The sequence below is a fragment of the Corythoichthys intestinalis genome, chromosome 9 (assembly GCF_030265065.1).
Source record: "Corythoichthys intestinalis isolate RoL2023-P3 chromosome 9, ASM3026506v1, whole genome shotgun sequence".
In the NCBI taxonomy this organism is placed as follows: Eukaryota; Metazoa; Chordata; class Actinopteri; order Syngnathiformes; family Syngnathidae; genus Corythoichthys; species Corythoichthys intestinalis.
Genome location: NC_080403.1, coordinates 55,023,368 through 55,039,945, shown reverse-complemented (window position 1 = coordinate 55,039,945; position 16,578 = coordinate 55,023,368). Strand labels below are relative to the sequence as shown.

Genomic DNA, 16,578 nt, shown 5'->3' with positions numbered 1-16,578 from the left:
TGGCCAAAAAAAAACTAGTCTGGCCCAAATCAGCTGCTGTGAATGTGGCCTGCAAACCAAAATGAGTTTGACATCCCTGGTCTAAAGGGTTAAATGTTAACCAATCCCACGTACAGATCAGTAAAGAAATCTTATTTTGAAAGAATTTAGAAGTCAAAACACACACAACGGTATTGTTACCTTGACATCCCTGAAGACCTGGTCATCCGGCGAGACGGCGTGCATGTAGAACTGCACCAAGGAACTTTTCTGGACGTCTTTGATGATGTCGCACAAGTTGCTGAGGACTTCGGGCCTCAACTGCCGGAGGACGGAGTTGATGGCTTCGGGCGGCGGAAGGACAAGGGGGTCCGTTTCAGACGGCGGGGACGGAGTCGTCGGGTCAGGATGTACAGGAGCGGCGTCAAAAAACTGTCCGTCCGCCGCAATTCCTCGCTGTGCTTCGGCGCTTTCCGAGCCGCCCTCGTCCGTTCCGGCTCTTATGCTGGACACAAAGGCGCTGACGGTGCTGGCGAGCGCCGACTCGGGCTCGTCGGACGCTCGGTCCGAGTCTCGCAACACGCCGCCGATGGCTTCCTGGAGTGAGCTGACGTAGCCCTGAACGGGCGGGCACGGGTGAAACAGAGACACATAACGTGAAAAGCGCAACGGCGGCGGTGAGGGTGGGTTCCGCGGGTGGTCGGGACGGCCGAGGCCCGCTTCGGCGAGGCCACACTGGATGCTCTCTTCTCGCAAGATGAGGTGCATGTCGGCCGAGAAGCTGTTGAGATTCCGGTCCAGGATGCGGTCGATGTCCGGCGGCAGCGGGCCGGCCGTAAGCTCGCAGCCGTCGCTCTCCTCGGAGGACATAGTCAAGTCCACGACATACAACACTTTCCCCTTGGGGTTTTCTTCCTGGGTACCCGAGACGTCCCCGTTCGGTTTGCCGTCCGCTTCGGCGGTCGTGGGGATTACTGTCGACGGAACTGTGGCAAGTTCTCCTAGAAAGGGAGATAGTGCTAAGTAAGGGATCACTTCAAACTAGAGCAGGACCGTATACGGAAAATTTACAGTTACCAAAATTCTTTACGATGACCGATGTAATTTTGACCATGTCGGTAAATTCGGTAATTAACAAAACAAAGAAAATATAGTCTTTTCATGCCGCTTTGACTGTGTTCTTCGGCTATGTTCATTCTCCTTTAAGAAAGCAGTCAGTATGCTTATGGAGTCACGTGGTTAACGCTAGCGGCTAACGCTACAAGCAAACATGATGGAGTGTGGGTTAAAGGAGCTTCGCCATACAATGTCACCCGACATTAAGTAGACTCTTGACGGCATCCAGATGGGGCTTTCACCCGCTGTCCTCCCTGGTTCTCACGATGTCAGGAGAAGGTGCTTTCAGTGCTTTCTACTGGTAGCCAGGCCACAGGCTAACGCTAGCGGCTAACAGCAGCTACAAATGAACGTGATGGAGTCGGATAGCAGCTCTAACCTTGTCGAAACAGCTCAACTGAATGCGGGAATTGGGCACGGACTGCATCTAGCAATCAGTATGTCGCGTTATTTTGTATCTCTCTGTGTGATTTCTCTAATAGCTTTTATAATGGTTAAGCATTCAGCATAAAGTATAATCCAACAGTGAAGCCTATAATATGACCGTTTAATGGCTACAGCTATTTTTCAGTATGTGCTTGCTTAATTCTGTGTCATTACTGCCATCATAAAATCCTAAATGCTTCATTGGCAGAAGAGCAATATAGCTTTAATGTGTGTGTTTCTCTGTGGCGGTGCATGTGTGTGTGCATGTATTAAAAATTCTATGGGATAAAAAAATAAATAAAAAAAACTAGTGCAACAACGATTAATCAATAAACTCGTGTAATCAACTAGAAAAAAGATTTGAATTAAATTTTGCTGCTTCGAGTATTCATTTAATTAAAGTGGTGTTGTAATGGTTTATTTTGAAAGTGTGTGCATTTAGTTTTATTGATTTGGGTGGATACACTGCCCTCTTGTCTGCCTCATTTCACATGGTTGAATCCAGTTGCTCCCTGTTATGACCAACATAAGTTTTTGTTTGAGATAGTTTTTTTTAATGCATTCGTAATTTAGTTTATAGGTATATTTTAGGGCTGTCAAACGATTGAAATTTTTAATAGAGTCAATTACAGCTTAAAAATTCATCGTAATTAATCGCAATTCGAACCATCTATGTAATATGCCATATTTTTCTGTAAATTATTGTTAGAATGGAAAGATAATACATAAGTACTGTATTTGTTTATTATAACAATAAATCACAAGATGGCATTAACATTATTAACATTCTGTTAAAGCGATCCATGGATAGAAAGACTTGTAGTTCTTAAAAGATAAATGTTACTGCAAGTTATAGAAATTTTATATTAAAACCCCTCTTAATGTTTTTGTTTTAATAAAATTTGTAAAATTTTCAATAAAAAAAATAAACTAGTAGCCCGCCATTGTTGATGTCAATAATACACAATGCTCATGGGTGCTGAAACCCAAATAATCAGTCGCACCCAAGCGCCAGCAGAGGGTGACAAAACTCAAAAAAACACAAGTAACAAGTGGACATTGCACTGTGCTGCCATTTTAATCTGGTTGAGCGGGGCATGTGCGTTAATTGCTTCAAATATTTTAACCTGATTAATTAAAAAAATTAATTACCGCCCGTTAACGCGATAATTTTGACAGCTCTAGTATATTTAGCTATTTTTTGTGGGAATATGTGTCGAACCATTTGTTAAGAGCATTGTAAAAAAAAGTTTTTTTTTTATATTTAATAGCATTTAAGCTAGCGGACTTTTGCGGTATGTGACAGAACTGTGCAAAATTGCCGAAAGGAAATGGGATTTTAATACAGGAAGGCTAAAAGGAAACCATCATTGACACTTAAACAAAAAACAACAAGAGTGCAATGGGCTCAGGAGAGGCAATCATGGATTGTAAATGACTGAATGAAGGTTATTTTCTGTGATGAGTCAAGAATCTGCATTGGACAATGTGATGATATTGGAACTTTTGTTTGGTGCCGTTCCAGTGAGATTTACAATGATGACTGCCTGAAGAAAACGTCAAAATTCCCTCAGTCTTTGATGATATGGGGCTGCATTTCAGGCAAAGGCACTGGGGATATGGCTGTAATTAAATCGTCAATAAATGCACAAGTTTACATTGAAATTTTAGACAGCTTTCTTATCCCTTCAATTGAAAATATATATCTGTCATTTTCCAAGATGACAATGCATCATGCCACAGAGCTAAAACTGTTGAAGCATTCCTTGGAGAAAGACTCATCCAGTCAATGTCATGGCCAACAAATAGCCCAGATCTAAACCCGATTGAAAACCTGTAGTGGAAATTTAAAAAAATTGTCCACAGCAAGGCTCCAACCTGCAAGGATGCCAGGCAAACGCAATCAAAGTGAGTTGGCACCAAATTGATGAAAAATACTGTTTGTCACTCATCAAGTCCATACATAAGAGACTGCAAGCTGTGATTAAAAACCAGAGGTGGTGCAACTAAATACTAGAGATGTGTTTTGTTATTTCTTTGTTTGTTTCTGATGATTCTGTATTTTTTTCCTCAGAATGGTTTCTGAATGCCAACAAATTCATTATTTTTTCAAGCTTTTTATGCGAGTTTCTTCTACATAATAACATGTCTGAGTGAGTGCTCGTCCGAGACGGGTGATTCCATACTTTTTGCTAGGGCTTGTATGGCAGTCAATGGCAGCCAATGAGTTCATTCATCAAATTTGGAATAACCGTACGATTTTCCGCAGGAAAAAATGATAGCCTGGTGCGCTTCTGATGGCCAGATAGAATTGCCATGTTAGTGTATGAATGGTGTCAACGGGTCAAACGGTGTATAAGTAAACACACGCACATGTACTAGGTACCAGAAGGAGAAAAATTTGAGAGGAGAGGAACCACTGCAGCCAAGTGAGACGCGACAAACCTGCACATGTGGAGATGGGCGGTGCAATCTGCTGCTGGTCTGCGTGGTTTTCCAGTTCCGGACAGGGTGGAGGCGGGGCCTCCCGAGTTTGGACAGGCAACGATCGAGGGGACGGGCACTCGGCAGGAGAAGGGAGGCGAACATCCGGGGACGGGCACTTGGCGGGAGAAGAGGGGAGGCAGACATCCAGGGGCGGGCACTTGGCGGGAGAAGGGGGGAGGCGGACATCCGGGCGCGGGCACTTGGCGGGAGAAGGGAGGGGGCGGACATCCGGGGGCGGGCATTCGGCGGGAGAAGGAAGGGGGCGGACATCCAGGGGCAGGCATTTCGCGGGAGAAGAGGGGAGGCAGACATCTGGGGGCGGGCATTTGGCGGGAGAAGGGGAGAGGCAGACATCCGGGGGTGGGCACTTGGTGGGAGAAGGGGGGAGACGGATATCTGGGGGCGGCATACGACGGGGTTCGGGGGAGGGTGTGGGTTTGGGCTCCGGGGACGGCGTGGGGGATGGGCACCTTTCGGGCGAGGCGGGCGGGCTGAGCACGGGAGACGGAGGGGGGCTCGGCAGGGGCCTGGCCTCGGGGGACGAGGCGTTGTCTGGTGGAGGCTGGCAACGAGGGTCCCGGGGGAGCTCGCGGTCCTTCTGCGAGTTGCGGTCCGAACGCAGACCTGCACACAGCGCAGTTACTTGGTTACATGGTGAGGATTAGTTATGGGATTTTCAAAGGCGGATACAATTTAAAAAAAAAAAAAAAATTGGTGGAAATTCAACCGTTCCCCGATGTCTAAAGACGATTCTGTGTGATGATATGTTTCCCTTACATAAAAAATATTGTGGTGGCACACCACATTAAAATGAGATGTTGCAAATGAGATGTTTTAGTGTGAAGGGTTCAGCGGCAACCTACTCATTGTGTATTGCAATGTCCGTAATTATATGAGGCCCCCTTAAAAGACGAGCTGTGACGTAGAAGGAAGCGAGAAGAAGAATACGCGAGCTGGCGAGAGATAGCGGTCGCACGCCGCAGCAGCCCGCCGTTAATTTGTAATTGTTTTTCTTTATTATTGTTACCACAATGAAGTGGGTGAGCCAAAACAGACTTCTCACCTTCTTCCCCATATCCGGGGATTACAGTAGTTTGGATTGCACATTTCGACGAAAGTGAGCAGTGGACGGCCATCTTGGACAGAAGGCCAAGTTTGAATGAATTTGCGCCTAGAGCCTTGCTCGATTTCCAGAGCCCCGCCACGCTAACTTCGACAACGAGGGGCAGGCGTACTTAATCTGTGCTATCCGGCAGTTTCGGCCGACGCAATCACGGCTGACGAAACCGTGATAAAATTGCTTTTTTTCCAAGTTTTGCGAGCTCTGGGACACTCCAAATATTACTGTCATGCCTCTCCTTGCTAGGTTAATGGTACCTCGATGTGCATTTGCGTGTAAATGTAGTTCACGAACAACAACAACAAAAAACTATTCACCTTAACACCGTACCTAGTAAAACTCTTTACACGGCTATTAGTATTTCCCCCATACTCCTTGAAATGGCTCCTTTGACAGGAGGACCATTATGGTTGTGGTAATGTAGCACGTATTAGGGCTAAATATATGGAAAAAGAAGGACTACGATGGGGGTCTGCAACCCACGGCTGTGCTGCCCTACTGGGTCCCAGGAGCCTTTTCAAAGATTTTTGAGAATAGAAAAATATGGGGGACGGAAATATATATACATATATACACACATATATATATATATATATATAAATATATATATATATATATATATATACATATATATATATATATATTTTTTTAATATGGTTTCTGTAGACGGACAAACATGACACAAACATTCTTTCAAATTATTAATATCGTAATTAAGTTAAACTTGAGGTGGCATTGTACAACAGAGTAGTCAAATAGTGTGGCAATCTCTATTAGATCCGCTACAGGGAAAATAAACATTTAATCATGAAGGCTAATTATGTATTTGAAGCCAACTTGGTCATTTTGAATAGGCTAATATCGATACATACAGCCAGTCTGGCTTTCGTTCTTATACAAGGCAAAAAAAATTTCGTCTTCAGATATACAGTATCAGTTTGTCTTTTTTGGTCAAACACGGCTCTTTCAACATTTTGGGTTGCCGACCCCTGGGGCACTATGAGGTTTTAGTCACACTATTGCTACGAGAGAAAAAAAATCGTATTATTACTAGAGGTGTGCGAAATTTCCGATTCTTAAGATTATTCGCGATTCGGCCGTGGAAGATTCGAGAACAATTCACAAATATCCAAATTCCGATTATTGAATTATACCAGGTAAAGCGGAAGTAAAACACAGTCAGCGCTGTCTTTGGGACACAATGAGGAACGGACCGAGAGTAAATATCATGTTCAACTCATGCCGCTAGACAAAAAAACAATCATACCTGACTGCGGCTGACAACCGCTACAAACAACGTCCAGTTGCTAGTTGCTACAAACATACGGCTACAGTAGATAGAGTGGGGACAACAAGTATTTGATACACTGCCAATGGGAAAACCATCATATATATGTAGAACTAGATGCAAAATGACAGACGACGTCGGTGTTAGAACATGTATTATTGAACAGAGATGCAAAAAGACAGACTTTCCGGCATAAGTAAACAGCCGCCATCTTAAAGCAGTAGACCTCTCTAGAAGGCTCTGTTGTAGCGAACCTAGTTAACTTTTTATCTAAAATACTCCTAAATCGGCAGAATCTTGTCTTGACTCTATCTTTAAATGATGAAATAGTTTTAAAACTCTGACAAAAGTAGACCGAAGGTAAATTGTGGAATAACGGGTGCAATTTTAACAACTGTAACAGTTGATTCACAACATTAAATTAACTGAATGTAGTTTAAAGCTGCTGATACAGAATGGGGACTGGAGTTATTTATTTACTGTTATTTTTGTATATTTGTTTACTGTTATATGTTAACTTGATACTGAAATAGTAGTTTGGTTTAGCCTGAGAGGATTTTTGAACAATTTTGGAACTAATGTACAAAACATAAAAAAAAAAAAAAAATTCAAAAAAATGGGGGGGGGGGTACATCAATAATCGTTTTATTATCGAATCGGAGCCTCTGAATCGTAATCGTAATCGAATCGTTAGGTGCCCAAAGATTCCCAGCTCTAATTATTACATAGGGTAACGAAGCTGTAATCAGCTACGCATTTTACGTACATGTACCGTAGCTGAGAGCTACAACATTAGCTTGAATGAAATATTTCAAATATATCTTTATTGTGCTTCTTCTTGGGGGGCAAAAACATGGGAAAAAAAAATTTTTGCCGTGGTACGACATAGTGAGGCTATCTGACTCCGATGCAGCCCACCACCACAGCTTCAAAAAATCCTAGGGTAAACCCTGGTATTTGTATATGGACCGTAGCTGAGAGCTACGACATTAGCCTGGCTAATAAAATATTTAGAAATTTTGTTATGGTTCTTCTTGGAAAAAAATTAATGTGGGGAAAAAAATTCTCTTTGTCATGATACTGTACATAGCAATTTTGCCTTAGCATGACATGTTGGGACTGTGAGACACCGAGGTAGCCCAAAACCACCACAGCTTAAAAAAATCCTAGGGGAAACTGTAAACTAAGGGTGTAACGGTACATGGTTTTGTATTGAACCGTTTCGGTACGGGGTGCTCGGAAAGCTGACCAATACGTGGGGTCTGAAAGGCAAAGTGTTGTTGGATTATTATCTTTAAATACCCGCTACTTTTTGAGCAGAATTCTAGCTTTGTATAGGCTAATGTTCCTATTGTTGAAAGCACAAAAGTGTGTAATAAACAACTAGCATATTTATATTTTGCATTTTGTTTTCTTACTGTACCGAAAATGAACCGAACTGTGACCTCAAAACCGAGGTACATACCGAACCGAGATTTTTGTGTACCGTTACACCCTGACTGTATACCCTTTTTAAAAGCACGTTGAGTATAAATAGGTAGTCCCGGGGTTACTACATAGCTGACTTAAGCAGAGCTGAAACAAATACTCGAGCAACCGAGTAACTCGAGTTTAAAAACTGACCCGAGTAATTTTAATCGCCTCGAGGAATCGTTTGAGACATATAAATTAAATGCCAGAAGTGATCATGAGGAGTTTGTAATTTCTACATGTCCACCAAGAGTCACAGCTAAGGTAGATAAACAGAAGTATTTAATAAAGCCAAGTATTTTTCTACTACAATACTTTATTCTTGTTCAAAAATGATTTGGTTGGACAGTTATGTTTAAAACTGATCATAATTATTACATCTGAAGTGCTTAAAACCATTTATTAATATATATATACATATACATATATATATATATATATATATATATATATATATACATACATATATACATATATATATATACATATATATATACATTTTTTAAAATCATACTTTGGGGGAAAAGTGAGAAAAAAACATGCCTTATATGTATCTCTTTCCAATGCTGAATAAATACATTGAGTACACACACAAAAAAATAAAAATTTTGGGGGGCGGGGTGCGCAACTTCGCGGTTTTTCACTTATCGCGGCGGGTTCTGGTCCCCATTGACCACGAAAAACGAGGGATCACTGTACACTGTGGTCATTGTGAGTCATCCAAAGTCTTCCCAAACAGCTATTCAAGTCATCTAGTGAAAATTTCTTTTAAAAAAAAAAAAATTATAATAATTTTTTTTTAATATCGCAATATAATATCGCAAACCCCCCAAAAAAATTGCAGCAATAGTTTCGTTCAGGCCTAATGTCAATGTATTGACCTTGATGGGAATGTCGCCCCCGCTCCTACCAACATGGGCGTCCTGAAGCCATTTTGATAGGAGCAATGAAAGATCTTTTTATGCTTCTGCCGTGAATTAACATGAGCTTATCACTGGTTGATGTCTAAGCAATTTGAAATGGGAGTCTGAAAGTCAATGAACATTTAAATGAACATTGAAAGAAAAAAAAACAAAAAAAAAACAACAACATGGTATCAGTACAGCAGACATGTGCAAAGTCCGGCCCGGGGGCCAAATGCGGCCCGTGGTCAAATTTCATCCGGCCCCCAGCCTCTGTCATAAAATAAATAACCTCTGGCCTGCGCACAGATTTGATGAATTGGTCAGCTGTACTTCTACCAGCATATGAAGTGGCTTACACACTAAATTTACCCACTAAAAGACAGCAGCACTCTAAGCAACACAACCCCGTGTGACCCTTTACTTTAAATTTTCTAAAATCAACAAAAAAAAAAAAAAAAGAAAGTTGACTGCGACGCTTCAAGGAAAGGTGGAAATTGGACTATTTCTTCATTAAAATACGCAACAACTATGTCTGCCTCATTTACAGAGACGGTCGCTGTTTTTAAAGGGTTCAATGTGAGGCGATATTACCAAACAAGACACGTTGACATGTACGACAAGATTACAGGGAAGATACGCAGCGAAAAATTGAAGCAACTTAAAGCTAGTTTAATATTCACAGCAGCAGTATTTCGCCAGAGCCCGAGAGTCAAAAGAGAACGCCAAAAAGGCTAGTTGCGAGATTGTTGAAATTATTAATTAAAAAAAAAAAATAAAGCAAATGTTACACACAGAATGTTGAAATTATTAATTAAAAAAAAAAAATAAAGCAAATGTTACACACAGAATGGCTTGCTAAAATTTGACCGAATACATTGTTGTACGAAAAGGACGTCAGCCAAGATCGGCCCCCCACATTTTTACCGCACCCAATCTGGCCCCCTTTGCAAAAAGTTTGGACACCCTTGCAGTACGGTATTTGCATCGGCTGATACCACAAACCCATGATCATTCAATGCTAGCAATGTCAATTTCAACAGATTCAACATCTCTGGCTGTCAATGTCAAAACTCACCTGTGATCGGAATGAGCCTCCACGGAATGTCCGCTAAGTCGTCGTCGTCATCGTCGTACGCTCGCTTTCCTCGCGGGTCTTGGTGAAAGCTCTCCCCGCTGGGACTGAAGCCCTCCAGGCTGCTCACGCTGCCCGCCGTCTGCTCCTGCCGACACACCGGATTTAAGTGGGCGGAGGCTACGCCGTGGTCAGCGAGGGGTCCGGCACACCTCCAGCTCGTCCTGCTTCCTCAGGTCAATGTCGCGGTTGGCCGGCAGGCCCATTTTGGCGGCCAGACGGTCGAACGGGGACGCCTCAGTCTGGCCGTTGTCGGGACCCTCGCAGCTCTGGCTTCGGGACGGCGCCGCTCTGGCTGCCTGCTTGAGACCTGACACAGGAGGCCAATTTCAGTTCCATCAAAATCAATTAAGCTGGCAACGCCACATTAATTTTTCCATATATCCGCTACGAATATATTCCACATATAAAGACAAAGAGTTCGGAAATTGACCTACAGTGGTATGAAAAAGTATCCGAACCTTTTGGAATTTCTCGCAAATCTGCATAAAATCACCATCAAATGTGATTGGATCTTTGTCAAAATCACACAGATGAAAAAACAGTGTCTGCTTTCACTAAAAGCACCCAAACATTGATAGGTTTTCATATTTTTATGAGGATAGTATGTAAACAATGACAGAAGGGGGGAAAAACAAGTAAGTGAACCATCACATTTAATATTTTGTGCCCCCCATTTTCGCAGCAAAAACTTCAACCAGACGCTTCCTGTAGCTGCAGATCAATCTGGCACATCAATCAGGACTAATCTTCCTCTCTACAAAACTGCTGCAGCTCAGACAGATTCCTGGGATGTCTGGCATGAATCGCTGTCTTTAGGCCACGCCACAGCATCTCAACGGGGTTCAAGTCTGGACTTTGACTTGACCACTCCAGAACGTGTATTTTGTTCTTCTGACACCATTCTGAAGTTGATTTACTTCTGTGTTTTGGATCATAGTCTTGTTGCAGCATCCGTCCTCTTTTTAGATTCAACTGTCTGACAGACGGCCACAGGTTTTCCTGCAAAAAATCCTAAAAAACTTTTGAAATCATTCTTCCATTAATGACTGCAAGTTGTCCAGGCCCTGAGGCAGTAAAACAGCCCCAAATCATGATGCTCCCGCCACCATGCTTCCCAGTGGGGATGAGGTGTTGATGTTGGTGAGCTGTTCTATTTTTCCTCCACATATAACCTTGTGTGTTACTCCCAAACAATTTAACTTTGGTTTCATCAGTCCACAAAACGTCTGTGTAGTGTCCAAGTACCTTTTTGCGAACATTAAACAAGCAACAATGTTTTTTTAGACATTAGACAGCAAGTGGCTTCCTCTGTGGAGTCATCCCGTGAACACCATTCTTGGCCATAGTTTTACATATAGTTGATGTGTGTACAGGGATATTGGACTGTGCCAGTGATTTCTGTAAGTCTTTAGCAGACACTCTAAGGTTCTTTTTTTACCTCTCTGACTATTCTGCGATGAACTCTTGGGGTCATTTTTTGGTGGACGGCCACTCCTTGGGTGAGAAGCAACAGTGCCAAACTCTCTCCATTTGTAGACAACTTCTCTGACTGTCGATTGATGAACATCCAGACTTTTAGAGATGGTTTTGTATCATTTCCCAACTTTATACAAATCAACAATCCTTGATCACACGTCTTCAGACAGCTCTTTTGACCATGCCGTAATGCACATCAGATGATGCTTTTCCTCAAGACAATTCTTACCAGGTGTGTGTTTTATATTGGGCAGGGCAGCTTTAAACCACTCAACAGTGATTGGGCACACACCTGACATAAATTGTTTGGTAAAAATTAAATTTCAATTGCTCCTTAGGCAGAGGGTTCACTTACTTAATTTCCCCCCTTCTGTCAATGTTTGCATGCTATCCTCATTCAAATATGGAAAACTATAAATGTTTGGGTGGTTTTAGTTAAAGCAGACACTGTTTTTACATTTGTGTGATTTTGACAAAGATTAGACCATATTTGATGGTGATTTTATACAGAAATGTGACAAATTCCAAAAGGTTCAGATACTTATTTATACCACTGTATCAACAAGAACTGCTTTGAACTCTGACATTTTATTCAAGCAGACAGTTGCTTCCTAGTCTCGCCTCATTCTCCTGATTTGCTGAAACATCAGATGACCGGGGTTGGTAAGACGATACTGCATGATGAATCAATCAGGAAGTACCATCTTGCTTGCTAACAGGGAGTTTCAATAACTTTTACCCACAAATGGACCATTCTATCCCCTCCGAACACTTCCAGGGTCATTTTTAGTGGTACTTCTCACCATTTGTACCCGCTTTGAGAGCACCCGAAGCCTGCAACAGACCTCCAACATCTCTGGGGAAATTTTAACTTTTAATATACCCACAAAAGAAGCATCATATCCCCGCTACTTGTTCTCGTAGCTTGTGAGTGGATCGACACAACATCCAGGAGGTGTGCCAAGTTCCCCCACGCATCACGCAGGTACTGCAATTAAAACCTACTTCACGATTTTTCATTTTTCCCAGGGGGTTCTGCTCACCTGTCAGCATTTTACGAAGCCTGCCGGCGAGCTCCGATCCATCCTCCCGCACGGACACGCCCGGAAGTCCCACCGACTGAATGGCGGCGGCGAGCGAGCCGGGGAGGGTCGCGGCTCGTCCATCTCCCGCTGCAAGGCCAAACAAAACAAAGATGATATCTCACGGAGTATTAGGGGTGCACAAAAAAAAACTCATTGCATTTTGTTCATATAGTAACACGCGCACATTCATATTTTCTTCAACAAATTGCCATAGAATTCTCAATAATGATGACCTCTTGGGCTTCAACACCAATTGAGAGCAAATGAACCACCGTGAACCAATTGGCTCCAAAGCTTCATTGCTTCAACAAGTTTCACTTGGACACCACTGCTCAATTTCTCACTTCCCTTGAGAGGAAAGATAACCTCTGCTGCCAACAGTGTTGTCGTACAACATGTTGCCACATGTGCATCATGCCTCCCAGCATGCATTGCGGCGCTATTGATGTAAATGACATTCAAAGTTCATGTCTGTGCTAATTGTTTCTTCCGTTACTGTTCCGCTTGTTTCATTAATTGCTTGTTTTGCTATTTAGTCGAGGTGGGAATCTTTGGGCACCTAACGATTCGATTACGATTCAGAGGCTACGATTCAATTATAAATCGATTATTGATGACACGCCACCCTCCCCCTGCTATTAGCTGCTTTTAATGTTTTGTACATTAGTTACAAAAACTGTTAAAAAAAAAAAAAAGCCTCGCAGGCTTAAATAAACGACTATTTCAGTATCAAGTTAACAGTTAAAATCAATAAATAATATACTCAAATCCCCATTCTGTATCAGCAGCTTTAAACTACATTCAATTAATTTAATGTTGGGAATCAACCGTTTAAAGTTGTTCAAATTGCTACTGTTATTCCATAACTTCCCTTTTCTCTACTTTCGACATGTGAAAGTTTTAAAACTATTTTAAAGATAGATTCAAATCAATATTTTACCGATTTAGGAGTATTTTAGATAAAAAGTTAATTAGGTTCGCTTGGAAGGTTTGCTACAACAGCCTTGCAGGGAAGTCTACTGCTTTAAGATGGCGGCCGTTTACGAGCGCCCGAATCTAGCTTTCTGTGCATGTGCTGCTAACGCCACCGAGTCTATTTTGCATCTAGTCCTATATGAATATGATATCTACCGTACCATTATGTGGAGCTGTCGGCAGCAGTCAGGTATGTTGTTGTTTTTTTATCTCGCGGCATGAGTTGAGCTAGAGCCGTGAGTTGAGCATTGGCATTACCCGAGGGGCCGGGTAATGACAAGCATGATATTTAGCTACTCTCGCTCCGTCCCTCATTGTGTCCCGAAGACCGTGCGGCGCGCTGAGTGTGTTTTACTTCCGCTTTACTTAACATATTTCAATAATCGGAATTTGGATGTTTGTGAATCGTTCTCGAATATTCCACGGCCGAATCGCGAATAATCTAAGAATCGGAAATTTCGCACACCTCTACTATTTAGTCACTTTAGTTTTATGCGATCATGTTAGTTTTGTTTTGAAATCGTGGGTATGTAGAACACTGTTCTTTTGCTTATACATTATAAATAGGAATTGATCCTTCCTGCCTCATGAGTAGTGCTGCAATGTTTAATTGAGGAATTCGATTAGAAAAAAGCTTTGAATTCAATTTTAATGCTTTGATGAATCATTTCATTATACTGACCTTTGCAATGCTTTCTTTTGAAAGTGTTGCATTTAGTTTTATTGATTTGGGAGGATATACTGCCCTCTAGGGGCAACTGTCAATATGACATAATTCTTGTCTAGCTCAAGAGCAGCTTCTCCCTGTTAAGGGGACACATGAGATTTAAGCAAGTTTTTGTGCATTTGTAAATAGTTACCTTGGTCTGCCATTGACGTCTATGGACGTCCAAATTTTTCCCATTCATTTTCAATGGGGAAAAAAAAAAAAATTCCCAAATCAACAGAAAATGACCAGATATCAATAGGACGTGTCCCCCAAACGTCTCCGACTCTATTGACGCTTATAGGGGGTCCTTCCATTGACGTCCATGGACGTCCAAATTTTTTCCCATTCATTTTGAATGGAAATTATTTTTTTCCCCCCAAATCAACAGAAAATGACCAGATATCAATAGGACGTGTCCCCCAAACGTCCCCAATTACATTGACGCTTATGGAGGGTGCTGCCATTGACGGACATGGACGTCCAATTCTCCCAATCTTTTCTAATGGCTTTTACTTTGTTTAGTGCCATTGACTGGCATTATGGTCCATTCTATTGATAGACCTGAGTGGGGCTAAGATTTGTATCTCCACAGAGGAAAGACCAAGGTGTAATTTCTCCCGAAATTGCAGTTTCTAGTTTAGAGGTATATTTAGCAGCATTTTTGCGGAAATATGTGTTTGAATGATTTGTTAAAGAATTATAAAAAAAAAAAAAAAGTTTTATTCTTAAAATTTGCATTTTATAGCACTTTAGCTAGCAGACTTTTGCTATGCAAGTTAGGTTAATTTGATTTTCTTAATTTACATGTCAGTTGAAAAGTAAGTCAATGGAAGAACTTCAAAGAACCACAAATGTATGCTGAATAATGATTCAACTCATTATGTGTTACCTCTGTGTAGAGGCTACAGGTGGCGATGTGGATGGCATCTATTGTATGTGCATTTCCTGATGCATTTAATGTGCCACCTTTTTGTCCGCGCTGTGCGTTCACATTGACAAATGAAATGACGGGCGGTACGTACCTCACAGGAGGGCGTGTGTTTGCAAGTTTGGAGGACAGAGGGCGCTCTCACAGTGATTCTGTGACCTTGATAAGGTTAAAAGGGCAAGGGCCAGTTTCTGAGCACCACCTGGTGTCTGTATGTGCACGCTACTGACCAAAATTATGTGGCAGCTCATCTAGTCTATTTATCGCAATTCCGTTTTTTTTTTTTTTTTTTAGAATTCAATGTGTATCGTGATGTTATGTAGTATCACCAGGCGATATTTCGTCCTGGAATTAAAGTTGACGTGAACGACGGGGCTTCACCTGGGAGCCGGTCCCCTTCTGCCACGCGGTACGAGGCCTTCAAGTACTTGATGGCTCGCTCGGCCGCCTTCTGCTCCATTCCGCGCTTTCTGCTGGGGTTTTTGTTCCCCGCGCTTCGCGCCTCCTCGCGCTTGACCTCGTTCTCGGCGTTTCTCTTGCAGGTCATCACCAAGTCCATCAGCTGCTGGATCTGAACACACCGCCACGGACACCAATTGCTCAATGTATACACTTTGCTGATTATCGCAATTACCGATAAATTCCAATCGTTATAAACAATTTTTAACATTGAGATGAATTTTAAATTGTATAAAAGACCATTTTCACTACAAAAATTGTGATATGAATTGTCATAAAATATAATAATTTAAATACTAGAATTACATGAAATATATTTCAAGAAAAAATAGAACAAAATTACAAATGAAACCAAAAATGATTTGGTCAAGGAATAAATTACAGATAATAAGACGAAGATTACATTTACGCATAAAATAAAAATCATGATACCCAATAAAAACAAGATCCAATGTAAATTACATTTTTTTTTTTTTTTAAATTTCCATTTAAATTAATTTCTAATAATTATAATTACCATAAAATATAAATTATTAAGAATATAAAATATAAAAATTAAAATAATTATATATAGATTTTATATATATTTGAAAATGTGAATATATTTAAAATAATAGTCAAGCTATAATTACAAATAATAACATTCTATAATTATTTATATAATTAAATTACATTATAAACAATATTCAATTTAAACAAAAAAATATGAAAATTAATTGTTAGGAAATAAGTTCGTATTTAATTACAATCATGGCAGTTATGATACGAATTATTATCATACATTAGAAAAATAACATTAAAATACGACTATATTAAAATAAATTCTGTAAAATAAATCACATTTTAAAAAATTAGATTTTTACATTAAAAAAAAATTATTCATGAAGAAATAAATTACAAATAATTATATACTAAAATACATTTTTTGCATACAATAAAAATCAAATCAAATTTATATTACATGGATTTAAACAATAAACTTCAATTTAAACTAAAATTCCTAATAATTAAGATTGCTAT

The 16,578-nt window shown here is 40.9% G+C and overlaps 1 protein-coding gene across 2 annotated transcripts in view; it reads right to left on the bottom strand.

Annotated features, from left to right (window-relative positions):
- LOC130921475 (protein TASOR-like) overlaps positions 1–16,578 on the bottom strand; it is an 83,982-nt gene that overhangs the window by 17,343 nt on the left and 50,061 nt on the right. The window contains exons 16-21 of one of the 2 annotated variants that reach the window (XM_057845430.1): positions 15,481–15,670; positions 12,446–12,574; positions 10,076–10,233; positions 9,867–10,011; positions 3,967–4,632; positions 181–980 (exon numbers count right to left, since the gene is read on the bottom strand). In XM_057845430.1, the coding sequence (XP_057701413.1) occupies positions 181–980; positions 3,967–4,632; positions 9,867–10,011; positions 10,076–10,233; positions 12,446–12,574; positions 15,481–15,670 (2,088 nt within the window). The remainder of the gene's footprint in view (positions 1–180; positions 981–3,966; positions 4,633–9,866; positions 10,012–10,075; positions 10,234–12,445; positions 12,575–15,480; positions 15,671–16,578) is intronic. The other variant, XM_057845431.1, reaches the window with a different exon arrangement.